At 39.4% G+C, this 27,236-nt stretch overlaps 2 protein-coding genes across 2 annotated transcripts in view; one reads left to right on the plus strand and one right to left on the minus strand.

The window, feature by feature from the left end:
- Window positions 1–14,750, minus strand: part of trdmt1 (tRNA aspartic acid methyltransferase 1) — a 33,919-nt gene extending 19,169 nt beyond the window's left edge. The window contains exons 1-4 of the mRNA XM_088919417.1: window positions 14,654–14,750; window positions 6,859–6,968; window positions 628–704; window positions 302–373 (exon numbers count right to left, since the gene is read on the minus strand). Of these exons, the coding sequence (XP_088775543.1) occupies window positions 302–373; window positions 628–704; window positions 6,859–6,968; window positions 14,654–14,717 (323 nt within the window). The 5' untranslated portion in view covers window positions 14,718–14,750. The remainder of the gene's footprint in view (window positions 1–301; window positions 374–627; window positions 705–6,858; window positions 6,969–14,653) is intronic.
- A 2,782-nt stretch (window positions 14,751–17,532) lies between these two features.
- On the plus strand, window positions 17,533–25,726 carry vim (vimentin). The gene is made up of 9 exons (XM_088919321.1): window positions 17,533–18,171; window positions 18,780–18,840; window positions 20,252–20,347; window positions 20,720–20,881; window positions 21,495–21,620; window positions 22,054–22,274; window positions 22,994–23,037; window positions 24,281–24,363; window positions 25,413–25,726. The coding sequence occupies exons 1-9, from the start codon at window positions 17,642–17,644 to the stop codon at window positions 25,452–25,454; spliced, it is 1,365 nt and encodes a 454-aa protein (XP_088775447.1). The 5' UTR covers window positions 17,533–17,641; the 3' UTR covers window positions 25,455–25,726.
- The last annotated feature ends 1,510 nt before the right edge of the window (window positions 25,727–27,236 follow it).

Raw genomic sequence — 27,236 nt, forward strand, 5'->3', positions numbered from 1 at the left:
GTGGACTACACATGACATAAATCCAGTGGGCAACTTCCTGTAGTGCTTATATGTTGCCTGTTAGTTGTGCCATCCTGCACAGGTCCCGCCCTGGCCTGACAGTGTGGTCTGTAGTGTCAGGTATGTGTTGCGAATCGGGATACTGAATACGGGATAGGGAACTAACTACCAAACTGCAACAGAATGCTACTTCCAACTCCTGTGCCACCACCTTGCCACCTGATTAGATCTTCAATATAAGAGATGAACAGAAAAGAATATAAAATATTGCAAAGTCAAAATAATTCAGCAGCAGGCCTACCTTGGAAGAATATCAAGGAAGTAGAGAAAGCTCTTTGTTCTATGGTCAGAAACATCCCCCTGCAATCCAATTCTGATGGCAAAAAACCACAAGACCTTTCATTAATAAAAATATAAAGATCACAAATCTGTGATTTACTTTCTCGATGCTGAAAATTGAAGATCACAGTCTTCAAAGATTCTTTAATCTTAAGTTAAAACAAAAATCCATCACATGTCATCACCATTACAACAGTCATCACCATTACAAAAGAGGTGAGAATTTTAATTAAGTCTGTCTGCTTCCTGACAAATCAGTGAAAATAAATATATATTTGATTGACATACCTGGTAAAGGGCTGGCAAGGAGGACTCATCAAAACCATGTCAAAGCCCATCTTATTGAAATCACTAAGCGTTACACCCTGGAAAGAAAAATGAACCGGAATCAAGACAAGCTAGAGATAATGAATTTACACCTCTGACAGCCATGATCACATGGATCTCTCTGCATCTGCGTTCTCAAAGAACGTTTTTTTTAACTCCTACAGTATAGCAGAAAGACATCAGAAACTAAAATTATCCTGAAACTTGGTTCACACCTTCCCCCTTCTCTCAATAACAGACTTGTTTTCTTCTAATCCTCTCCGTTCATTTAAAGGTTTCGACTTCACACCTCTCTCGACTTCGCACCACCTGAGTGGCCACTCTGCTTCTCCCCTGCTCCCGCCTCCTCCACTCTCCCGGCTTTTACTCTCCTATGCTATATACTGTCTGCCCTGTCTTACTCACACCTGAAGAAGGCTCCACAGCTGAAACGTTGTGTTTCCTTTCTTCTCTTTTCAGCATGGAATAAACCTTTTACTTGTTCCTTTGCAGCCTACGCATGCTGACGCAGCTACCCATATGAATTTGCTCTGTGAGTTTTGCTTTTGCAAGTAAAAGACAGAGAAGAAAGTTTCATTATTAATGATATGATTAAAAACTGAGGTCTTCAGTTTTGGATTTTTAATCCTGCCCGGCACACTGAGACATCCTTACAATGCTCAAAAGAGACAAGAGAATTACTGAAGGATCAAACCAAGCATTCTACACTGAGCATGCTGTTATCTTAATGAATGGGGTAACACTTCCTAAAAGGTTCAGCATTTAGAGAGAGCTACTTTGTAATGATGACATATAATATTACCCCCTCTGAATTTACACACTGGGACTCTATCAAGGTTCACTGCTTTCTGAAGCTGAGAATGTATAGGGCTCATAAATGTCTCATCTTTTAACTCATTATGCTAGAAAATACCATTAGGTGTATTTTTTTTTTCATATCAGTAAAATGGGCAAAATATCATTCTTACATTTGGAAATCATAATTGAATTCTACTTTAAGGTTTTAACCATTTGGATGATAAGATGCATTGGGTTTTCGCCAGACCGTTTTGCATTCCAGTCCAAAAGTTCAAATTTGGTCTCATCTGACCACAGCACTTTTTGCCACTTGGCCAAAGAATCTTTAAGGTGCTTTATAGCAAAATATAAACGAGACCTGATGTGGAAATTTTTAGGAGTGGCTTTTTTCTTGGCACTCTCCCATACAAGCAGATTTGTGGAGTGCTTGTGATATTGTTGTTGATGACCAGTCTCTGCCATAAAGGCCTGGAGCTCATTCAAAGTTGCCATCCGCCTTTTGGAGTAGCCTCTCTGATCAGTCTCCTTCTTGCTCAGTCATCCAGTTTGGAGGGACAGCCTGATCTAGGCAAGGTCTGCATGGTGCCATATGCCTTCCACTTTGTAATGATGGTCCTGACTGTGCTCCATGGGATACTTAAAGTCTTTGACATCTTTTTAAAACCATCTCCTGACTTGTGCCTTTCCACAACTTTATCTTGAAGTTCTTTTGAAATTACCTTTCCGCACATAGTGGATTCTTTGCTTTGAAATGCACATCCAAGCAATGAAATCCTCTAGAAACAGCTGCTTTTATTCTGAACTAATAAAAATCACCACAATTGATCGCAGGTGGGAGCCACAGGAGATGTGGGCAAAGGAAAGTCTGAGACACAGCTGGCAGCACCGACGACGACAATGGGGTCCCCAGGCCAGAAGTTCTCCATCGGACCAGGAAATGTGGGGGTTGTGCCTTTGCAACCAAGGGTTCTTAGCAGTGCGTGGACCTCTGCACTCAGCCATGGCTTCTGGTTGGCCAGTGTGATGGTAGATTTGGAGACAGTGACGTCATCTATACACTAACTGATGTAGGCAGTCACAGATGCTGCATACTCCTTAATAGTAAACTACTTAAGACATTTCTATACACATAACTGTGAATTTGAATATTTATGGAAACTACTTCAAATTTATTTACAGATTAAAGTTATGTTCAGTTACATACATTTGTCAGGGGTTGTTCTTATCTCTACAACTAAGATGAAGAATATGTTCCAGCCTTGATTCCAGGGAAAGATACATAAATATTATCAGGTATTAAATGGAGAGGTTTTAGACTTGGGTATAATTACCCTCTGCTGACAAAGCAACCAACCTTTAACCACCAGTAAAGCTCTATCAGGGTTATTCTTTTACTTAAAACATCCAATTATAGTGCAATAGAAATAAAAAGCCAAGTTTATGAGGTAAGGAAAATTTCCCAAAGAAACACAACATGGTGCATTTCATAGCGGTTTAAAAGAGGACACACTCTCTGCTTGCAACTTGCAATGGGAATTTGTTAAGTTAATGAAGCAATTACAGTAGTAATAAGAATGCACATACAAAACCAAGTTAAAAATGTAAAAAATAAATGCCTTACAATAAGAAAAAAATGATTTAAAAAGCAAAGATGAAAGGGAACACCGTTAAAGGTTTTCTTGCATCCTTGGAAGTTACATTTTCAGAAATGTTAAGAAGGGGAGGGGGCTAATCTGTAACTACTCTGTCTTCGTTCCTCTTTATTTATCTGCTACTTTCCCCTTCTCTCTTACAGGCAAAACGTTTTGTGTTTTCTTTTAAACATGGAACAAACCTTTATCTGTTCCATTATAAAAGACACCATTTAAATACCACTATATAAATACTTTGTATATATTTAACTTTCTATTGCAGAAATATACAGTATTTTAGTGTCAGTGATGACACTGAAAAATCAATTAACAATATATGACAAACTTAAACATTACTGCCGTCTCTGATTTTCCTTGCTGCAAAAAAAAATTATTTACATGATAAACTTAAAGGTACAAAAACTGGCAAGCATCAAGCTTTAAAAAATTTAAATGCAATAAAGCCTCCTTGATTTGCAAGGCATAGTGTAGTGTTCAGCCGATCCGAGACCACAATGAGCCACACTGTTGAAAAAAGCCTTGTGAAATGAAACAAGGCCAATCATATTTGAACTGACATGTAAACTTATCAATTCCAGAGTTTGTAGAATATACTGTTTATTGTATTTGTCAGCTACTGGAAGACTGTGACATACTTAAATACAAATGCAAATGATTACATAGCATACAATTCTTTCTATAGAAAATGACAAAAACTTAGGAAGGGGGGCTAAAGTAACAAGTACTGCTCAAGAGTCACAGTATAACCTTGATCTTCCATCACATCCTAGCACAGAGCACACAGGGGTTCAGTAACTTGCTCTGGGTGACACAAAGTTAAGGGAAGAACTGGGCTTAGTCAAATCATCAGGGAGAGAGAACATGAGAAGAGAACCTGAGGGAGGGAGAGGAAAAGGCAGTAACCATCGATATGACTAGTCCAAAGGTAAATCTGCTCATTTCTCAGACTGTTCAAAAGGTTTGTCTAATCAGGAATGGTTTGGCTCTGAGTAGAGGGCTTTAGTCAAATGTTGGGTGGAGAGGGAGGTTGGCACCCTTCAACTGAGCTCTGTCGGGCTAGGAGCTGAGGTCTCAGTTTTAACGTGAGACACCAGGCCTCAGTTAGAAGCTGTCCTAGCACCACCATGTTAGGCGCTAGAATTCTATGAAAAAGCTCATGTCTAGAAGGGTAAAAAAGACAACCTCTATTCACGAGAGAAACAATCCTAGCAGTGTCGGGCCAGGCACTGGATTATACAGGAAATGGGGAGAGAAAAATCAGTATACAGGTATGCCAGTATGCCAGTTGTAGTAGCAATATAAGGTTCTCTCCTTGGTACCCCTTGAGGAGTTAACAATATCTGGTTAATCCTGGAAGGAATTTATCTATCCTGGAAGGGGCAAGGTAACTCGGTCTGGTTATAAGGTTAAGATTCAGACAGTTATAAACCCCAGAACGATATAAGGTTTTCTGGCAAAAGATAACAGAGGTCATAAGTTACAAATTTCAGAGGGAGCCTGACAAAGGAAGAATTGGGGGAGATCTCAGGTTAAAGGACAAGCAGCTCTCATAAAGTACTGTCATTGCATCATAACACAGAGGTGGCTGGAAGTACGAAGTAGGTTTCAACATGAGTAGAACATGAAACCTATACTTCTCATCATGCCCTGAAAGGAGAAGATTACAAACAATAAGGTTCCCAAACTTAGGAGGGAGTTTAAGACAGGGTTCAATTGGAAATAGACTGAAGAAAAAAAAAGGTTCATCTCAATCAGTAAGCTGGTGACAGCTGTTAGCATCCCAAGGTTCCAAATCCACAAAGTAGTTAGGGATGCAGCAGTGAGTAAGCCCTTCAAGAGCATAAAGCAGTTACAAGGGAACTCAGCCATCTCTTGGTTACCAGAGACTATAACCCTGGTTTCTCAACAGGTAGCTAAGGGTTTCCCAAAAGGGATCCAGAAGTCGCCAAATTATGTTATATGGTTAATCAAGAGCAAGTAGTGGTAGTTTAAATAACTCTGAGAATGGCTTGAAGGTTCAGAGCTACAATATACCATGGTTAAACAAGAGGGTGAAACCTAAGTCTGAGAATCTGTGAGCTAAAGGCTTAGGCAGCATATGGAGTATCACACTCAGGAGGAGAGGTATAAGGTTCAGTTAAACATTCCCTAGTTGGTTATATAGCAGACTTCAGACCTCTGCAGGTCAGCAACGACTTCCCAGAGGAGGAGAGTTGGCAACAATAATTAATCTCAGAGTTGATTATGGACTATAAAATCAGGTTCATGTTCTTAACCATGGTAATATGGTGGTTATCAAGAGGTTAAGTACTCACACAGTTGTTCAAATTGCATTCAGAGGTTCAGATATTTGTGCAGTAGCATGAATTTTCTTTCATAATGCTTGTAATAATCCCCATCAACTGTCATATCTGTCAGATATATTTTCATGTTTCAAAGAGTTTAGGGCTACAGATACTCTATTGTAGTTTTAGATGTGGGTGGCAAGCCATGGTGGAAAATGTTTCACTTGAAATTAAATAAAGAGGTTCTTGACAGTAATGTTGATGATAACATCATTAAGCACTTTGTGTCACTGTGCAGGTCTTGGATTTTTTCTTACTGCCGGCAGAAACAACTGGATCAGAAACCCTGTCAGGACTGATGTCTTTGAGCATGAGAGTTCCATTAATGATTGCATCTTTTGATGAATCATGAATTCAAAACACATTCTCTGTTGGACTTTTGGAGGCAAATAGAAGACAAGCATCAGGAACTTTCATATTGGGCTACACAACTTCTCATGCCATTTTTAACCACTTATGTATTGGGATAAACTTAACCATTGCTCCCGATATAGCAAAGCATTGCTCAGAGACGTGCAAGAACTATAAGAAAGTCTAGGTTTATTATTTATTTAGTGTTGTTATTTTTCACATTATTTAATTTTCTTTTGGACAAAATTTATGATGGCCACCAAATCTTTTAAGTGAACCATGGGAAGAAAACTACTCAAAGGAAGAGGTTTTAAAGATTTAGTGATTCTAAATACATACCAGTTGAATGGGACGAAGAAGTCTAGCTAGTTGCACTGTAGTTACAAGTTGCATGTGAAAGTGACATAATGAAATTAATGAAGCAATGGGAAGACTATAACTGTTCTTCTTCTGAAACGTTAAACTATTTCTTTTTAATATAAGCACACCGTAAGTTATTTATAAGCATGTGATAAGAGGGTGTGTTCATTCTTAATTTTATATGAATCAAATGACAATTTTATATGACACATCACATTTGACAAATATGACATTCACCAAAACTCCATGAGATACATATACTGTTTTGCATATCAACTAACACTATCCCACAGCAGTTTGAAATACATGTATGAGGGCCATGGTTTTCCTCTCAATATTAATGTATTATTTATTCTGGTACACTAGCTCCTTATTAAGATCAAGATCACTTTATAGGCCATATACAATTTCTTGTATTAGGAATTTGTTTTTTCACATACCCCAACTTGCTCTCCATGAGACACACAGACAGGGAGAGAAGCTTGGGGTCAGAGCAGAGGGGCAACCATTTATATGGCACCCCTGGAGCAGTAGGGGTTAAGGGCCTTGCTCAAGGGCCAAATGAGTAGGATTCTTCTGCTGGCAGCGGGATACAAACCAGCAGCCTTCCAGCCACAGGCACAGATCCTTAGACACAGAGCCACCGCACCGACCCATTAAGAGCAGAAAGGGTCCCAATATCTCACCTCAATTGTCTTGGCCCAGAGAGGGGTGCTGGGAAAGTTGTGCCTGTAAACCTCATTGGCTGTTGTACTGACATCCACCGCAGCTACTACTTCTGCAGGAACTGAGCTCTCTGTAAAAATAAGCAAGAACTGGTGAGACCTTATAGTCAAGCGTCCTTCACAGCTTTCCAATCCGGGCTCGTTACACTTATCGTATAAATGTTAGCTAACAGCCCATGGGACAAGTTCCAAGACAGTGGAGACAAGATGAAAAGTCTTGTCTATTGCTGTATTTGTCAGTCTTTTTTGTGCCATGGACCAGCTTTCTTAGTTTAAAAAGATGACCAAAAAAGAATCCAAAACAATTGTTAATTAAGTGGGACATATACAGTACATATACAGAATATTGCACATATCTAGCAATACAGTATTACTGCTTAACCACATTGTAGAAGGCATTAGAGTACTTGCTGTGATCTGTTTAATTAGCCTTTGGCCAGCAGCCATATCACCCTGCAACTCACAACTGGCAACCCACTGAAGCTAAGCAGGTGTGAGCCTGGTCAGTACCTGGATGGGAGACCTCCTGGGAAAAACCAAGGTTGCTGCTGGAAGAGGTGTTAGTGGGGCCAGCAGGGGGTGCTCACCCTGCGGTCCATGTGGGTCCTAATGCCCCAGTATAGCGACGGAGACACTATACTGTAAACAGGTGCAGTCCTTCGGATGAGACGTAAAACTGAGGTCCTGACTCTCTGTGATCATTAAAAATCCCAGGGCGTCTCTCGAAAAGAGTAGGGGTGTAACCCCAGCGTCCTGGCCAAATTTTCCATTGGCCCTTACCAATCATGGCCTCCTAAGAGTCTATGAATTAGCTACATTACTCTGCTCTACTCCCCACTGATAGCTGATGTGTGGTGAGCGTTCTAGTGCACTATGGCTGCCGTCGCATCATCCAGGTGGATGCTGCACATTGGTGGTGGTGAAGGGGAGTCCCCATTACCTGCAAAGCGCTTTGTGTGGAGTGTCCAGAAAAGCGCTATATAAGTGTAAGGAATTATTATTATTATTTACCAAAAGGTATGTTAAGACAGAATAAAGCTGACTTGCTTAAACTAATTTCCTTCTACAAGGTGCTAAGAGTAGAATAAATCATCTCTCAAAGGAATCATCTCTCAATAACACTTAAAATGGGAAATCAACTTCTGTCATGTACAGAAGGACAGGAGAGATGCTCGCAAACATCATAAAACAGGACAAACATGTGAAACAAACTTATTTCTGAGTCTGTGTACTCTGTACTCTAAGGGAGAAACCCTTAAGAATGTCTCTTTTCTGTGGGGCATACTCAACACATGTTGCTGAGCTTATTGAGCTTAATAAAAACGAATGAATGCGCAGAAGACTGTCTATGCTCCTCTGATAAAGAATTTCCCACAATAGTAATCTTACATGGACAGGTTAGTAGAGTTAACCTCTAGCATTTTTAAAAACCTTCACTACTGTAGGGTTTGTGTGAATTTATGTAAATAGCTGTATTTTTTTGTTGTTTTAATATTTTGTGAATAAAACATTAATGTAAATATGTTCAGATTAAATGCAAGTTATGATGTAGTCCAACCAGGTTAAATAAACTGTACTGTGTTCACTGGAATGGGGAGGGTCCAAGTCTACATGAATAGATTATTCTTTATTGCCACACAACAATAGCTGGTGGAATTTGCTATCGGTACAGCAAGAACACAGATAAGACACACAGTACATACAATATATACAGTACAAATTTAAATAGGACAGAAGACAGACTAACATTGTCACATACATATGTAAATGACTTTCCATGGAGCAGCATACATTTAGAAGAATACATTAAATTATACAATGGAAAAATTATACAATGGAATTCAGATTTCAATGTGAATTCAGAGTTCGTATGGCAGTGGGAAAGAAGCTGAGCTTGAAGTGAGCAGTCCATGAGAGGAAGGATTTGAAATATATTCCAGAACGGAGAAGCTAAAAGATTATGAGCTGGCTGAGAGGGGTCTTATATGATTGTTTTGGCCTGATTGGAGGTACAGCTTGAGTAGATAGAAGGGAGTTTACAGCCAACACTTTTTGCAGCTTCATATCCTGAGAGAAAAAATGGAGAACATCTATCATGGCAACAGTGTGGGGGCACGTTTCTGACGTCATGTGCAGCCCAGTAAGTCTCAAAAGACACCAGCCAGCAAGTCCAGGGTACTGGAGGCTCGTGGGTGAAGCGAGGAACAGGGGAGGCAGTGGGAATGAATGATCCCTCCTCCATGTTAAGAACCTAGGTAATATTATATACTGTATAATTGAATGTTATACCTCTGGTTATGGTTACACTACAATATTATCAATATCTACAGTACTTTATAAAGAGTACTGCACTTTCAGTATAACTTTCAACAACTTTGTCATACTCTATCTCATTGAAATAATTTTGTAGAAGTCTATGGAGCAGGAGAAATATGTTGTGAAACAGCTAATTTACTAGAAATCGTAACAGTTACAGAGTGTTCAATAGACTTTGAACAGATATTGTCAAATACTGTTAAACTATGCTTACTTTTAAATGTTACAATCAATCAAAGAGTGAACAACATTGTAATTGGTCATTATCATGTCCCCATCATTAAAAATGACAGTCTGATTGCTTCACAAACAATAACATAATCAAGATTCTGACTTTAGCAGTGACAGTCTCTGGTCCATTGCAATTTGATTTTTGTGAACAAACATAGGAAGCCAATGATGGTAAGAGTATGAAAATTCCTGTTGAACTGGGATTTATGATATTAGTCATTAAGTTTTATGGACAATACAACAGTCATCAGCCAGATCACAGATGGTGAAGAGTCTGCATACAGGGAGGAGGTTGAAACCCTGGCAGCATGGTGCCAGGAGAACAACATCTCTCTGAACATCAGTAACACTAAGGAGATGATTGTGGACTATAGGAAACACCAGGGAGGAGATCACACACCTATCTACATCAATGGGACTTCAGTGGAGAGGGTCAGCAGTTTTAAGTTCCTGGGAGTTAATATCACAAAGGAATTAACCTGGACCCACCACACCAACATCGTGGTTAAAACAGCACAGCAGCACTTATTCTTTCTCTGCAGGCTAAAGAAGTTTGGCATGCCATCACATATTCAGGCCAGCTTCTACAGGTGCACTATTGAGAGTATCCTGACTGGATGCATCACTGCCTGGTATGGGAACTGCTCTGCCCGGGATTCCAAAGTACTGCAGAAGGTGGTGAAGTCAGTGCAGCTCATTACCGGCTGTGAGCTACCAAACATCCAGGATATCTACTCAGCTAGATGTCTTAAGAAGTCCAGGTCCATTCTCAAGGACCCCAGTCACAAACTGTTTTCTCTCCTACCGTCCGGTAAACGGTACCGAAGCATTCGGTCAAAGTTCAACAGATTACAGAACAGCTTCTACCTCCAGGCAATAAGACTGCTAAATAGCCAAGCTGCAGTTCCTTCAGCAAATAATCGTAATGGCTACATGGACATACAGTTTCCATTGTATTCGGCATACTGCACTACTTGGACATAATGTATTGCATACACCCTGGACACACAGCAGCTTTATTTATATTGAGTTTTTTTTCTGAGTTTTTCGTACTCAATTTCTATTGCCCTATTATTTATTATTATGTAACCTTTATTTTGTAACTTTAATTTTGTGATTTTTACCCCCCCCCGGTGAGCTTGTAGAAAAGACATTTCATTGCCAGCAACTACTGCTGCACGCTGTATTGTTGTGCATTTGATAAATAAACTTTGATTGATTGATTGGGAGTGTTTTTTTTTTGTTTGAAGAGTGTAGATTTAAAAAATAAAAAAGGATTAGATCTCATGTTAGCAACAGCTGAGATAGAGAACGAGAGTGAAAACATACTTTACATACTATAAACTTATATTTTGTTGTTTTCCATCATTAAAACACATTTAATATAAAAAGAATATTACCTTCTTACTTGAACCCTGCATCTTAAGGAATTTAACTCTAGTAAAGGAAAACACTGAGACCTAACACTGAAGATAGCATTGATCACGCTTGATAAAAATATTTTAAAAAAACGAAGATATACAAGTAAGCTTCATAATATTGCTGTGACCTACTGGAGTCTTACTTTTACATAATTATTTACATATTTCTATTAACTTGGGGAAGAAACTTTTTTGATACCATTACAATTGTCCATCAAAATTTATGTTATACTAATTCATCCTATGGTCCCTCTACCTTGTCTATAAGATGGAAACCACTTTAAGAGAAATTCTTCACCTGCAATCAATCTCAACAAAAAGGTAATCTTTTCCATCAGACAAATGTCTTTTATTACCGACAGCCACTGCCCATAGGTTGGAGGGTTTTTTTTAAGGCAATTGTTTTTTTTGCAGCTACTCATAGGATTTGTAGCAAGTAAGCCTGCTTTGTTGCATGAACCTCTAGTTTTACCCCTAGTTTTGCCATTATAGAGTCTTTTGGCAAATCTATGTCTACAATGCTATTTACAGCATGATAAACCAATTATCTAATTTAAGGCAATGCTACAAGACATGCAAATATGTAAGTATATGTAACTATACTCTCCCCACATTCTCTCCAGCAATGGCTAGTGGCACTAGGATTAATTTGAGCCATAATGTTTGCAAAAGTTAATGCGCAATTACGATTTATTTGCTGATTTTAACATAATGAATAGTTAATGTGGCATTGCAAAAGTTTGGGCACCCTGTGAGTCAATACTTTGTAACACTTCTATTGGCAAGAATTCCAGACATTTATTGTAGTGAGCTAAAGGTCTTTCTATTCTTGCTTTCGGAATTTTTTACCCACTCTTCTTTGCACAACTCTTCTAGCTCAGAAATATTGTTAGGTCTTCTTGCATGCACTGCATATTTGAGATCTCCCCACAGATTTTCACTGACATTCAAGTCTAGGCACTGTGAAGACCATTTCAAAATCTTAAATCTTTCATTCCTCTCACTACTACATGGCTGATTTTAAGGGCTTCTGTTTGTTGTCTTGCTGAAGTATCCAACCTCTTTTCAGCTTCAGTTTCTTCATTGACTGTTGGATATTAGCTTCTAGGATTTGCTGATATTAGCTGTTTTATTCTTCCTTCCAGCCGCACAATATTTCCTGTGACACTGGCTTCCTCACAACCACAAAGCATAATAGATCCACCCCCATGCTTAACAGTCGGCAAGGTGTTCTTGTCTTAAAATGCTTCACCTGTTTGTATCTTCTGTGGTTGTGGCCAAATATTTTCATTATATCTGTCCACGGCTCTTTGTTCCAAAAGGTTTCCATCTTATCACAGTTTTGTTTTGCATACTTTAAATGCTGACTTTTGTGATGAAGTTGTAGGAAAGGTTTCCTTCTGACAACTTTCCCATGGAGATCATTTTTGTGTAAGAAACACTGGACTGTGGACATGTGGACCACTACTCCAGGTCCTTTGCAGTGATCTGTGGGTTCTGCTTTGCAGGTCTGACCAGTTTTAGAGCAGCTCTTTCTTAAAGATGTTTCTAACAGTTGAAATTACAAGCTGAAAGCAATCCGAGACCTTTTATAGCCTTCTCCCGCTTTATGAGACTAAATTATCTTTATTTTCCTCAGACAGCTGCTTAGGGGAGCCCATGGTTATAGAAAGTAGGCAGAACAACTACAACCTCAGAGGTTAGAGGGTATTTGTAAATTGTCTTCACCTGATTTAATTTAAGTCCTAACAAGTCAATCAAGTTTTGAGACCTTTGAAAAACAAATTATAAAGGTAGTAATAAGTCAATAGAAAGGGTGTGCAAACTTTTCCGCATGCCACATACACTTATTTTTTTTAAATCAGCAAATAAATAGTAATTTTGCATTAAAATTTGCAGAAACACATCATGTTTAAGTCTGTACCACACACAGGTTGCATCAACTTCTTTTCACTTAGGTGTTCACTGAAACATACAATTTACCAGGGGTGCCTAATCTTTTGCATCTAACTGTAGAGGTGAAATGTCCATGTTGTTATACATTTACATGGTCAGGACAGAGAAAACTGAAAATTAAAAAAACAATGCTGAAGAATTAACCTCAAAGAGCCATTTTTCATTACCAAATTTATTTTTTGGTAATAGGCAACTTAGCTCTGAAACATTCTGTTACGGTAATGAATGCCTACTCATATCACAAGCCTGCTGCATTGTGACAAAGTTACGTTTTGTGATTCTACCTGCAGTGATTAAAATATACAGCCCGTGCTTAAAAGATAAAATAGCAAATCAAATCAGTTTAAAAAAAAGGATGATCAGCATTTTCAGTAACTTTCAGTTAAACAAAGTTAAAGGTCAACAGGTATTGTTAGTAGATATCAACGGATAATACAACAGACACACCCTTAGAGAACACTCAGGTAGTGCGCGTCAGTTAACACTGCCACCTGCTGAGGTTTTTATTACATACCCTGCTGTACAACAGAGGAACATTCACGACAGAATTGGGATCTACCTGAAGAAGAATTTCAAGAAATGTGGACATATATACAACAACATATATAATACATTATTAACATAGAAATAAATTCTATACATATATCCTATGACAGGCCACAAGTCCATGCAACAAGGGCCTAGCACAGCAGTTAACACAAGACAAAAAACACAAGTTTTTTACAGTTATATCAAGAAAAAAAACTTACAAGAACATAAGAAAATGTTATAAATGACAGGAAACCATTTGGCCCATCTATGTCACTAGTAGCTTACTGATGCAAAACCTCACCCAGCTGTTTTGTGAAAAATGTCGGTATATTTTTGTTTTTTGTCTTATTTCACAGAACCTATGCCAGTCAAACCAAGACTTAAAAAATAAATAACTCCAAATCATTTGAAAAAAATTAAGAAATTTACCAACATCTTACCAATTTGCTTGCTAGTATTTCCAGCATCTGTACACCAATGCTGTCTGCAACAATCACAGATCACAAAATCAATTGTATCTTTTATATATTATATTATGTTTTTGTCTAATGGTTAATCGATTATTATGCAAATAATAAACCAAGATATCAAAAATCTTAAAATACTAAAAGAAAGATTTAAGTTAGCTCATAAGGAAAAAAAACAGTATCTCACAGCAGGGTGTTGTTAATAATAATAATAAAGTAATAATGGTATTAAAATTAACAAACACACCTGAGCAAGTCTGAAAGCGATATATCGTCTACAGTAGAAACACTAAGTAACAATCCCTCAAGAACAAACAAATTAACAAACGTTTCCATTTTAAGGCCCCTAGCTGTACAGAAACAATGAATCGATATAAGCCTACTTATTTTGCATGAATTTTACAAAGATTTAGTAGAGAAAGCTTTGAAAGCATAATTCCCAAACCCTCAAAGGTTTGTTGAAATGGGACGCCTGTCAAGCAAAGCAAGTTGTGAGTTCCAGGTACTAAGCAACACTTCACTCAGATCCAGTAAGGATAAATGCCCATCTATGTAGATATAGATTACGAGTAACATTGGGTAAAAACGTCAGATAAGTCTATTAAGTAAAATGTAAAGTAACCCTAAACCCTCACTGAGTTGCCATTACTTTATATACGCCAAACAACTTTGAAATCAAGCCCTTATTTCCTTCAAACTGTCTACAGTCTCCTTTTAAACTCAGGTAGCATGAAGCAAATTAAACACATCACTAATAAAAATATGAGAATAAAACCCAATGTATAACGGCAGAAATTATGAGTGCCAACTAGGGACAGATGGAAAACGCATCACCTTTCAGTGCATAGTGCATCCCTCCAATTCCGCTGTATAATTCCAGAACCTTTAGGTTTTCCATGTTGTCTCACCGGCGATGGACGTCACACAATGAGTCCGCAACAGTGACTTGTTCCTCAATCCTGCGAGCGCTGAAAAACGTTCCGACCTTGGTGGACTTTTAATTCCCCCCACTTAAGATCAGCTCTATTTTGTTGCCTCCTGTACCGATGATTGTGGATCTTTTCATTTACGATAAATATTTTATGTTTTTTCTTATATTGACGTCAATATAGCTGTTTCAATTAATATTAGTGAACAAGTTACCTCCATAGGAACAATTTTATTTTAAAAAATGTTGTTGCATCAGCCATATTGTGTTTTAAGTGTAGATGTTGCAAACTGCACTGAGAGCATTTAAGGTCACCATGCTGAGCGGCATATTGTAAGAAACATGATGTGCGCTAAATATATTAAGCTTCTCTCTCCCCGTCTGTGTGCTTGTGTGTCTCACGGGAGAGCAAGCTGGGGTATGCAAAAAGACAAATTCCTAATGCAAGAAATTTTTTATGGCCAATAAAGTTATCTTATCTTATTTGACTGTTATCCATCCATTTTCTAACCGTCTCATCCAATTAAGGGTAGCGGGGGAGCCGGAGCCTGTTCCGGCTCAGAGGGATTCAGCTAGATGTGACGCCAGTCCATCGTGGGGCACACACAGACACAGACGTATAAATATACTCACACCTAGGACCAGTTTTCTCAGAAACCAAATAACCTGCCAGTGTGTTTTGGGACTGTGGGAGAAAACCACAGTACCCGGAAGAATCCCACACAAACATGCCGAGAACATACAAACTCCTCACAGATACCATCATAGCACTCCAGATCCAGAACTGAATCCAGGGCTCCGGTGCTTCGAGACAGCAATACTAACCACTGCGCTACCGTGCTGTTCTAATATTTCGTTTTTATTTTAGTTGGGCAACCTTATATCAGAATCCTGTATATAGGTTTATCGAGGGTAAAACACCGTCCTTTTTGGTAGAGTCTACGTCATGCTATACTATTATTAGTTTATATTACGTTATATGACGCCTTTATTAGCCATTTCTGGATTATAGGGCTAGTAGCAGTTTCTATCGGGTGCCTACTGATTTTCCATGTGTTTTAAACGCTTTAAAATTACACGGGAGTAGTATTCTACGTGAAGTATAAGAATGAATTATAAAATCCTTATTTAAAAATCTATACGTTTAATGTTTGGGCTGAAATGGAACATTTTGGGGGCGAAATTAATTAGATCGAGCATTTGCCACAACAGGCTTTCGTAGCCTTTTTCATAAAATGAAATTCCCGTATTCACTCTTTGTTTTCCACGCATTTGAAAATCAAGTCATTAATATATGAGTAAACTCGAATTAAAAGCCAAGTGAAACGGTAACGTATTTTATTTATTAGCAACTTGTGCAACGGAAGAGCTGCTAAGAGACCCATTTGTTTTCCCCAGCAGCAAACACATACATTTGAAACATCGCCACACCCTTTACAGGGCTCCGTTGAGTAAACCATGTTGTGCAGAAGTGAACTGTCCTGCTTTAACAGTTACTGTTAGGCGCATTTCCGTAGCAAAGTTTTAACCAGAAACTAAAGAACTTTATCATAAAGTTTATGGTATTAATATTGTTCCCGTTAAGGATAATAATAATAAACATTCCACGTTAAACTAGCTCTTACGAGTAATCACTAAAACGAGCGACACATCGTATATTTAATCTTTGTTAGATGACTATACTGTAACATATACTTAACAATTTAAGTCGCCATACTATTCAATCATTGACCTGTGTGCGCTACTGTTTCAGTATACATCAGAAAAGTACCTAAACACAACTTCGTTTTGTCCTGTTACGAGCACTTGAAAGGGAATGTAGTGTTGGTATCACAAGTTCTCGCCTTCAACCAGAAATGTTGGACCCAATTCTGCTCGTATAGCGGAGGATGAGTGTATAAGGAATTACGTAGTCTGTACTCTGTACATATTTACTGTATATCTATTTTAAGAATGAACATTTTTAACCGTTTTAACTTTTAATTAACTTCTTGTAAATTATTACGGTTTTGTTTAAACAGACCAGACGGTGCTGTTTAAACAGAAATTAGAAACTTTCTTTAGCATATCAATTGATTAAAATTACAATGTGCGCTATGAATGTACAGTATCGGTATATGTTTGCATTCTTCTTAATATTTAGCTACATACGGTATAATCACCCCGAGGTTATATGATGATGGTAGTTTGTATTATGGTGTTTTTATTACTTATATTAATCATGTAGGTTATTCATAAATAATTAAATGTTTTCCTTCCAATCTTCATAAATCGTTTTGTGCACTTTCTCAGTTCTGTTTCAGGAAAGAAGCCGATGTGCATACTAAGGCCTTGTAAAATACATCGCCCTAAAACTAAATCAAGTTGAAAATGGATTCAACAAATGCGACTTAGAAGTAAGGGAAAGGAAACCACTAATGCGTTTCGTTCTGCGACTAAAATTCATGACGTTATTTCTCGTTTTATGTGAGTGTCAAAAATGTAAGTCCCCATAGACCTCAGTTTGGATAAAATAGTAAATAAGTAAAGTAAATAAGTTAAAAAAAAGTAAATAGCCCATTTACACTATTCGTTCTCCGTTTACTCAACTTCTTGTATTTTCCACCCAGAAAACTCCACGGCATATTTCTGAAGTGGGTAAGTCTCTCAGAGCGAAGAGCAGTGTCCAGACCTCTGGTCTCCTCTTTCAGCTCTTTAACTGGCTTACCGGGGCGTCAATCAACCCCAGGTACCGTTATCCGATTTGCATAATGAACGGACTATAAAATCAGAAGGGCAGCTCCCACTAGATCTCGCTGGGGTTGATCTGCTGGAGTGTGGTGTGTTTGAACAGCTTGGTAAACTTACCGACGTCCCAAAAGAAAATAGCATAAAACAACGAGGAGGATTACAAAATGTCCAGTGTAACTACAAGGCAATCTTCTTCCTACAAAAGGATGTTTGGTGGAGAGAGACCTACCGTCTCTCGTACTTCTTACTCAAGCCGCCAGTATTCCAGTCCGATTCGATCCAGGGTGTCCTACAGCGTGTCTTCTGCCCCGGCCATCTATGCGACCAAAACCACTAGGCTCCGGAGCAGCGCTCCGATGCCCAGGCTGTCGACGGACGCTCTAGACTTCGCCTTGTCCGATGCCATTAATACTGAATTTAAAGCCAATAGAACCAACGAAAAGGCGGAGATGCAGCACCTTAACGACAGGTTCGCCAGTTATATCGAAAAGGTGCGCTTTCTGGAGCAGCAAAACAAGATCCTGCTAGCAGAGCTGGAGCAGTTGAAAGGCAAGGGGACCTCGCGCATTGGAGACCTCTATGAAGATGAGATGAGAGAGCTTCGCAGACAAGTGGACCAGCTTACCAACGAGAAAGCCAGGGTGGAGGTCGACCGGGATAACCTAGCTGATGATATCCAGAGGCTAAGGGAGAAGTAAGTAACCAGATTTGATGCCACAATGAGGGTTGAAATGATCCAATACGTCAAACTGTTTTAAAACTAGTAATAAGACCGCAGTATACGATATTTGGCGATATCTCTACATTATGTCTCACCATTCCATCCGTTTTTTATTACGAAGATAACCAAGTTATTGGATATATAATTTTAACTTTAAGTGCTTGTCATTATTTCCGAAATGGTAAGATTCGTTCATTGGAGTAAAGTGCATACTAAATCAACACTGAATCCTGGAACTTTAAAATGGCAAGGTTCAAAGCAGAGCAGCTCATAGTCGCTCATTTCTGTTTTTTGCAGCGCAGGATGCGTAAACCGGGAGGCAAGTACTGTATTAACTTCCACTGCAGTTAACTCCAGATGATTCAAATCTCCATAAAAGATGCAGGAGTTAAAAAAATCTAGGGTTTTATAGTTGCATCCATTTCGCCGAAAGTAAGCGACTCAAACTCCAGAGTAACCCAGGTTGCTATTTGCTCGTGGGTTCTTCCGATCTTTCCGTTTCAAATGAATGAGCCAGCGAGTTTTAAAAATGCTCCTAATTTAAGAGCATTCCCTGACGTAAGAGTTTTCCATTATTTCAGAATCCAGGATGAAATGCTTCAGCGAGAGGAAGCAGAGAACAACCTGCAGAGTTTCAGACAGGTATGCGATCTTCGCCAGCAGTAGCGCAGTTGGGTTCACTAACTTACTGCTGGTCTTGTAACCCAAACGAGCTTTCTATCTGCGATCCACCGGTGTTGTATCGCCGCCGCCACAGCTCTAGTTTGTCCGTGAATGCAAAGCGAATCCATCTTTGAAAACGGAACTTTCTCATCTTTTGAAAACAGTGACCCTTTAATCTAAAACTGTAGCTTCCTGTTTCTTCTAGTTGCATTTTGAAATGGTTGCTGGATGCCTTATTTCTAAACGTCTTTTTTTTAATGGGCACTTTAAATATCAAATGCCTCAGCAGTACATCGTTCTTCAAACGTGGACTTGTAAAACTGATTTTGTAGTCTGCATGGGAACTGTACTGTCGCATCAGTATATTCCAGCTTCTAGGGCTATTTGATCAACTCGTCAGTTTCAGTTTAGCAGTTACTTGTAAGTGTAGATATAGTCATTAACTCCTGAAAATCTAAACTGGCAGGTAAAGGGCACATTTTGGATAACTGCAGTTGTACTGTGTGGAATTTAGCCCTATGGTATAAGGTCAGGCAAATTGTCTCTGGTATTAATACTTTTTTCATAAAAATCCCTGTTAATGTCTGTTCAAATTTATGTATTAGGATTTGCTGAGTGTCTTAAAGTCCCTTGGCATTGTGGCTGCATTTCTGCAGGTTAAATGTAATCTAGTGCATGGCGTCTTATTCACATTATGGCATTGTGCCAGGGAGAAGGTTAACTGGTAACTTCAAGTTTGAATCCTCTCATGATTAGAGTTGAAACAAAAGTAGTCATTAGGGGCTGCAACTCAGGATGGGCAAGTTCCCAGTTTCATGCTGGGGTCCAGTGCTTCTGTTTGTCGTAAAGCAAGTTCCTCTAGATCACTCAACTGGAATCGTTAAACGGATCTGTGTACAAGTCATGGATGTTAAGGGACTTTGAAAATGGCTTGGAACCAAGTTCTTCTGTGCAAAGCATGTCAGGGACCAATGTGTTGTGCATAGATAGCAAAATGGTTAAATCCTATAAATGAGAAACCCACTAGGTACATTAACTACAACACACATGCTTATACCAATGCAAATAAACATACTCTTAAATACAACTTCAATATTAATGTACTGTGGCAGTAGCCATCTTAAATTTGAGGTCATTATAGTGATGAACACTACAGGGCAGTATACTACTATAGCAGTTTAGACTGCTTTAAGATTTAAAATGGTACGACTCCTATTTGGTAGTAATGTTTTGTGAAGCAATGTAAATACTGATGGTTTGTGCTTGTACTGCTGAATGCTCATCGCTGGATTGACAGAAATCTGAGTTTTTTTAGTGCAGTTGTGCCACATTTTAGGTACAAGACTTTCAATATTGGCAAGTAAATCCTTATGAAATCTAATTTAATTAGGATGTTGACAATGCATCTCTGGCCCGTCTGGATCTGGAACGTAAAGTGGAGTCCCTGCAGGAGGAAATCGCCTTTTTGAAGAAACTCCATGATGAAGTGAGTTCCTATTAACTTTTGATTTAAGGGGTTGAAAAACAATAGTTTGATCCAGTTATGTATTGATAATGTTGCAAAGAATTTTTGTAAGTTGATAAAGCCAAATTAACGTAATGGACCCCCCACTATTTTGGGGCAGGGGGAAGCTACAATTTATTAACTGCTTTAATAAGCACTACGGCTACTCTTGCATTATTCCCAGTAAACTCAAAGCTAGTCTTTACCCTCCTCCTAATGACTTGATCTGTGCATTGACAGTGACTGAGTAGGGGACTTCCATACTTGGGTATGGAAATGATCTGAATCTTGCATACAGAGTAGCCTTCTGGTGAGTGTAGCTGAATATCGGCTGAAGTGTAATGCTTTTCACAGGAAATAGCTGAGTTGCAAGCCCAGATTCAAAATCAGCACGTCCAGATTGACATGGATGTGGCCAAACCAGACCTCACAGCGGCTCTCCGTGATGTACGCACACAGTATGAAACTCTGGCATCAAAGAACATTTCTGAAGCTGAAGAATGGTACAAGTCCAAGGTTAGTCTCCCTTCCCTGCACATGAGGATTCTGATGAGACTGTAGCCAGCAAGCCACCCTGTGGCTTAAAGCTGAGAAGTGAGCTTATCCCGGGACTTGGGAGTTCAACGATATCACAGTCATCTATAGTACACTTCTTATGTTGCACAGGAACAAGTAATAGGAACAAGTAATAGGTTTATTCCATGCTGAAAAGTTCCATGTTCAACGTTTCGGCCGTGGAGCCTTCTTCAGGTATGACACACCTGAAGAAGGCTCCACAGTCGAAACGTTGTGTTTTCTTTCTTCTCTTTTCAGCATGGAATAAACCTATTACTTGTTCCTTTGCAGCCTACGCATGCTGACGCAGCTACCCACCTGAACCACTTCTTATGTTTACCTATGTGGATTAACTTGTTTTCTATTGCTTAATGTTATGGGGCACCTTTTCAATTCTACATAATCTACTGGTACCACTTCTTAATTCCTCATTTTTAGCATGGTTTTTTTTAGCACCCTCCTCCTTACAAGTGTGTGAATTGTGTGACTTTAGGTAACTTATAGATTGCCAAATGGTCTTTTGGGTCTTGGCTCATGATCTAATACCACATTGTTCATCATGAATTTCTTGCAGTTTGTGGACCTTACGGATGCTGCTGCCCGTAATAATGAAGCCCTTCGCCAGGCCAAACAGGAGTCCACTGAGTATCGCCGACAGGTGCAAGCTCTCACCTGTGAAGTGGATGCACTCAAAGGAACCGTAAGCAACTTCCATGGCTCCAGTACTAGTGAAATGCTTGCAAAAGATGTTGCCTTAAAAGGCCTTATTTACAAGGGCCTCTGAAACTACCCTTTGGTCTAATTATTTCTTCTAGAAATGTTCTCAAACCCTTTCACCCATTGTCATTTTACTATTGCTCCAGTCCTCGGAATATTTTCAAGATAAATTCAGTATTCAAATTTACCTGGTATAGGTCCCAATTCATGTTAATCTTTTCATTTGTGCTTTACTGATGTACCTGCAGTGTCAGCCTTTAGGCCAAACAAAGGGATTAAGATCTTGTACACATTCCTTCATTTTTCGGTGTGGGAAATATCTTAAATCTGAAGCAGTTTACCCCGATGTTTGGTAACTGATTGCAAGCTGCAAGCTTTCTGGCATATAGGAAAAGTTAGATGAAATTGTTTTCCAGAATGAGTCTCTGGAACGGCAGATGCGTGAGATGGAGGAAAACTTTGCCCTGGAATCCTCCAACTACCAGGACACCATTGCCCGCTTGGAGGATGACATCCGCAACATGAAAGATGAGATGTCGCGTCACCTGCGCGAGTACCAGGACCTGCTTAATGTAAAGATGGCTCTGGACATAGAAATAGCTACCTACAGAAAGCTTCTGGAGGGAGAGGAGAGCCGGTGAGCACAGCCTTTTCATGAGGTCTTGTGGGATGCTTTTTGTACAAATCCATTTTTGTTATGCGTCACTGTTTAAACTGAATGTTAATATACCATAAACTAGTGCTGAAAGTAAAACTACAATTTGTTCAAATTTAACATCATGTAAAATTTCACAAAGGCACCAACAGTTACTGGCTGGTGGCCAACACTTGAGTTTTTAGAATTTTGGACAAAATGGGGGACTGTATAGCAGTTGTATAGTCCAGGATGCTGCTCTGGTTGTTTGATCAAATGAGGCGCTAAAAGGGAAATTTAATATGATCTTATACCTCTCAACATGCTAATTTGAGTTAAATCTCTTAATTAGCAATGCAATGGCCTGACATCCCATCTAGGATGTACTGTAGTTCAGCCTTAGTCCCTGTGATTCACTAGAAATAATCCATTGTTTGAGGGTCTTGATAAGCAGCTTGAAAAGATCAAGCTGCTCACAGTTCACATCTTGAATAATAAGGAAAGAATTTGGCCCCTTTGAAGGATTTTTACCTGGTTTATGTCCTGGAACCAAGGCCTAGATTTCTGGGAAGAAAATTGGTAAAAAAAAAAAATTTCTTTAGTTGTTAAACCCTGTCACTGGAATGGGTAACTGGCATGTGTTACTATGCCAAGCCCATCAAATGAAAACCCAACCTACATTTCATATCATCATGTAACGTTTCTTTTTCTCCTCCTTGTAGAATCACCACCCCACTTCCTACCTTTGCCTCACTAAATCTAAGAGGTAAGGCATTTGTTTGTAATGAAAATGTTGGGGCCCATATTCAAAGATGTGGGGGGAAAATGAGTTCATGGTGATGTCCAAAGTGACTTGGATATGTCCCATTTTATAGCACTTGAACCACAGTGCATTTCACTAAATTAAGAGGTGCTTTCCTCATGGGTGCAACAGTAGTTCTCCAAGTGGGGAATGCACTATTTTCATGAATATGAAAGTGACCAAAGATGCATCCAAACTCCGAGTAAGACCCAAGACATGAATTAAGTCATTCTGGTAGTATCTGCTGTCAATCAGATGCTCAACAACCTTTAATGGTGAGCTTTTTTTTAGAAGTGTGTCATTGTCCATCGAATTAGCTTGGTGGTTCTTTCCATTATGCTCCACAATTATGGCGACTATCACACCTGTTTTACAATGTGCTGATTAAAGTTAAAGAACTTTGATCTCTTTATCATGGGAATAAAATAATAAATTCAGTGTTTTTACTTGCAAAACAAACCTTTATTTCCTTCCTCACTGTCATTCTGCTGCTTGAGGTGAACTGAAGCAGATCTGAATTGTAAGAAACCCACACTGGAAGAGGAGGCAAAACAGGACAGCTGCTGTTTTAAGTATGCCAACAGAGAGGGTGCTGTAGCAGGCTAGGGAATTGGGGAAACTGTGCAATGAGAGGGGACACAAAACACGGTCCAAAGTCTGTGATGAGAAATGACTGAGGGTCAAGCTGGGAAGATGGAAGCCAAGGTCCAAGCAGAGCTGTGGTAGCTGAGCTTACTGGGATTCCTGACATTGCAGAGAACAAGATGAACATGGGGAATTGCAAGATTGCAGGGTTCCACGCAACACTAAGAGAAAACTTGATCACAAACTTTGTACAAGAGCCTTGAGCATGCATTAAATCTAAAATGCCTGATGCAGGCATGGATGTAAAAAGCTGGCCGATGATGCCAGTTTCCTGTCAGCTAGTTTCCATGGTAACCAGCATGGAGTGATGGGTGAGTGCAGGGTATGGTTGGCTGCCATGGCAAATATTAGTTTGCTCTGCAGAATCGGGCTCTCTCCCACTGGAGTCTTCCACTCAGGCTGGTAAGTGCCTGCAAAGGAGCAAGCAGAGGTTAAAGCCACACCGAACAGTGTCAAGAATCACTTGAAGCCACAAGTGGAATGGACCAAGCAGACTTTTATATTATAGCCAACAGAAGTCAAGGATAAGTGTTAACTATAACTTCTCTAATTTCTTTCCTAGAAACCAGCCTTGAATCCAGGCCCATGATTGATTCCTTTTCCAAGAAGGTTGTGATAAAGACCATTGAAACCAAAGATGGCCATGTATGTATAAGTGATTAAATGAGCAACTTGTTTAAGAATCCAAAACTAAAATTCCCTAATGTGTAACGGGAGCTGGTCCAGGCTCCTGCGTAACGTAGTTAAGGACCCTATGCAGACAGTATAATCCGGAAGTGGAGAAGGACATCAGAAGAAGGTACAGCAGGACAGGACGGGTTGACAGATAGGGGGGCGTGACATTGGTGATCCAGTCCTCGGGGGGCATGATTCTGGCAAACAAGTTCAGACAGTCCAAGGGAAAAATCCGGGGCACAGTCCAAAGTCCAAAACCGGATCATCTATCCAAGGCAAGACAAACACGGTTAAAATCCAGAACAGGGACACCAGATGCTTCGAGCGCCAGACTCAGATGGTCAGGACGCTATGATGAGGCCTATGCCGTCAGGTCTCTCCTGGACCCACTGGTACGTGGGCTTCCAGGTGTCCATCTCCCAATCCTGAGCCAGGAATAGCGGAGTGCCAGGCTTAAATAGTGGGACAAAACAAGAGGCAGGTGCACATAATCAACTAAAATGTGAAAGGGTCGGAGCGCACTTTAAGAGGAGGGATGCCGATCATGACATAATGTGGAGTCTCTCAAGTGTATAAAAGTCCACAACTTGCAAAGGCACCATATAATTTCCTGGCTGGACAATTCCAACATCGCTTTCCAAGTCTTGCCAAACCTAACGTTTAGTGGTTTTTAAGAATTTCAATTTTATTTAGCTTTCTTCTTTATAATGTTATAGTCAAATATGAAAGTATGGAGATGACTGCTGTTGTATCCTTAATCTCTGGTCAAGACTCTAGTTTGGGACAGAAGTGACCAATCCTGGCTAAGAGATTAATAAACATATCCTAGACTGTGTTTTTCCTCCACAGGCATTGGTGATTGGCGGAAACGGCAGTGTCCCTTCCTTAGATTCACTTAGGTTATATGTAAATTGAGGACCATTACAACTCAACCTATATCTTGTGTGCCAGCTCCTCTACCTCTATTTCTGCTACTTGGTTCTTGCTATACCTTCTCAAATGAGTTTTCTTTTTGGCAGGTGATTAATGAATCTACCCAACACCAAGATGACCTGGAGTGAATTGGCATGTCCCTACAAAAAAAAACAGCTACAATGGAAGAGTTTTGCAAGGAAAAATTGAATTACCCGAGCTTTTTTTGAAATGGGGAAAACTGCTTTAAAAGTGCCTTTTTTGCAATAATCTGGAGTGCTGGTTAGTAATTGGAATAGGTGTTAGATTTCATACCATTCACTGATGTCTCTAGTTTACATTCAGTCAAGTGCCTTTTCCATTCAGATTAAACAATGCAGAAAGATATTGCTTCTGTATGTCAATAAACTTTGTGGGCAAAGTCATTGTCTCTTGTGTTAATTTGAACACATGGCACCCAAAAGCCATTTGGAAAAAATGTTAAATGTTGCACAATTTTTACATTCCTGTAACATTCAATGTTGATGTGTAACTTTGAGAAGTCAAATCTACATAAAAAGGTGCAATCTCAAACTCTTCCAAATCAAATTTCACTTTAGGGTACATCTACAGTATTTAGTTTAATGGCTTAGAGCCTGTGTGTCAAAAAAGTGACTTGCAAGGATTCTGCAACTGTTTGTAAGGGTAAATGTTTCAAGCTGTAGAGTGTTCTGTAGATATCTCTACAGAAGCAAACCTGCATTTTAAAGACCTTCAACTTCAACCACTAATAGGTTGAAAGCACTCTATCACAGCTTACTGTAGGTCATGCTGTTGAAAATGGTTGTTAAAGTGGCTAAGAGAAGGATATCCATATGCTGTTGTAGATGTGGCAGAAGGTGGTGTGATCAAAGGACCAAACTGAAACCTTTAAAGACAGGGTTACAAATCCAACATTAACACAGCTTTGTGTTTATAGTTCAGCTTTTCAGCAGGGACTGGGAAGCTTCTCAAGAATGAAAGGGATGTATCAAAGTAATCTCAAATGGGAGAGGAAATCTGCTTCTGATTTAAATCAAGGACAAACATTTTGGCATCAAAACAATCCAAAGCACAAGGCCAAAGCTGCCCTGGGGTGATCAAGTGAAACTGCTAGACTGGCTTAGTCCTGCCGTGAATCCTGTAACCAAAAAGATTGGTTATCACATGTTCAAATCCTTATGTATTTCCTCTCCAGTCCATTATAAACCTTCCCTTTATAAAGAAATCCTGTGTATGCAACTGAGACATCTTTGTAACTCCAATATTTTCTGTTAATGTGACAAATTTTAAACCCAGATACTGCTTTGGGTATCCCACTAATACCCAAACTAAAGTTTTTCCTGACTTAATCCCCTGAGATCCGGTTCCAGTAAGTAATTTGTAATTAGCTGAAGGTGGGAGAGATCTAAGGCAGCCTTTCCTGCCAATAGATCTGCAACCTACATACAGCTTTTCCTACCTACGTCTTCCACAGATTACTAACCATCTTAAATTACTCTATTCTATGTATCTGTTAAGAGAAGGTGGTTACAGGACCCTATGCAGGTTAGAGGTCGAGGTGTCTAATGAGGCAAACAGGATCCGAAGGACTAGAGACAAAAAGCATGGTCGAGTAGGAGCAGATCGAGGTTAAAAACTTGGAAAGTCTTGAACAGATTAAACAAATTTAGAGAGGGGACTGCCGAGGGGGCAGTCAGTTCGAGGTTGGAGATTCTCCCAATACCGAGCACCGGTGCAATGTGGGTGAAGGTTTAAATAACGGAAGAAGGGGCATGATGAGATAATGAGCATCAATTGGTGAGTTGTTACAATGATGAGGATCAATTAGTAAGTTGTTACAGTATCCCTGAAGAGTATATTATGTACTCTTCCATTATGTACTCTTCAAGGATATACTGTATAGCAGTGGT

The sequence above is a fragment of the Atractosteus spatula genome, chromosome 6, assembly GCF_055471065.1.
Source record: "Atractosteus spatula isolate fAtrSpa1 chromosome 6, fAtrSpa1.hap1, whole genome shotgun sequence".
Lineage (NCBI taxonomy): Eukaryota > Metazoa > Chordata > Actinopteri > Semionotiformes > Lepisosteidae > Atractosteus > Atractosteus spatula.

Coding starts and splice junctions, on each gene's coding strand:
- vim (XM_088919321.1), top strand. CDS start 17,642: ATGTCCAGTGTAACTACAAGGCAATCTTCTTCCTACAAAAGGATGTTT. Junction 18,172..18,779: donor ATCCAGAGGCTAAGGGAGAA/GTAAGTAACCAG, acceptor CCATTATTTCAG/AATCCAGGATGAAATGCTTC. Junction 18,841..20,251: donor ACCTGCAGAGTTTCAGACAG/GTATGCGATCTT, acceptor TAATTTAATTAG/GATGTTGACAATGCATCTCT.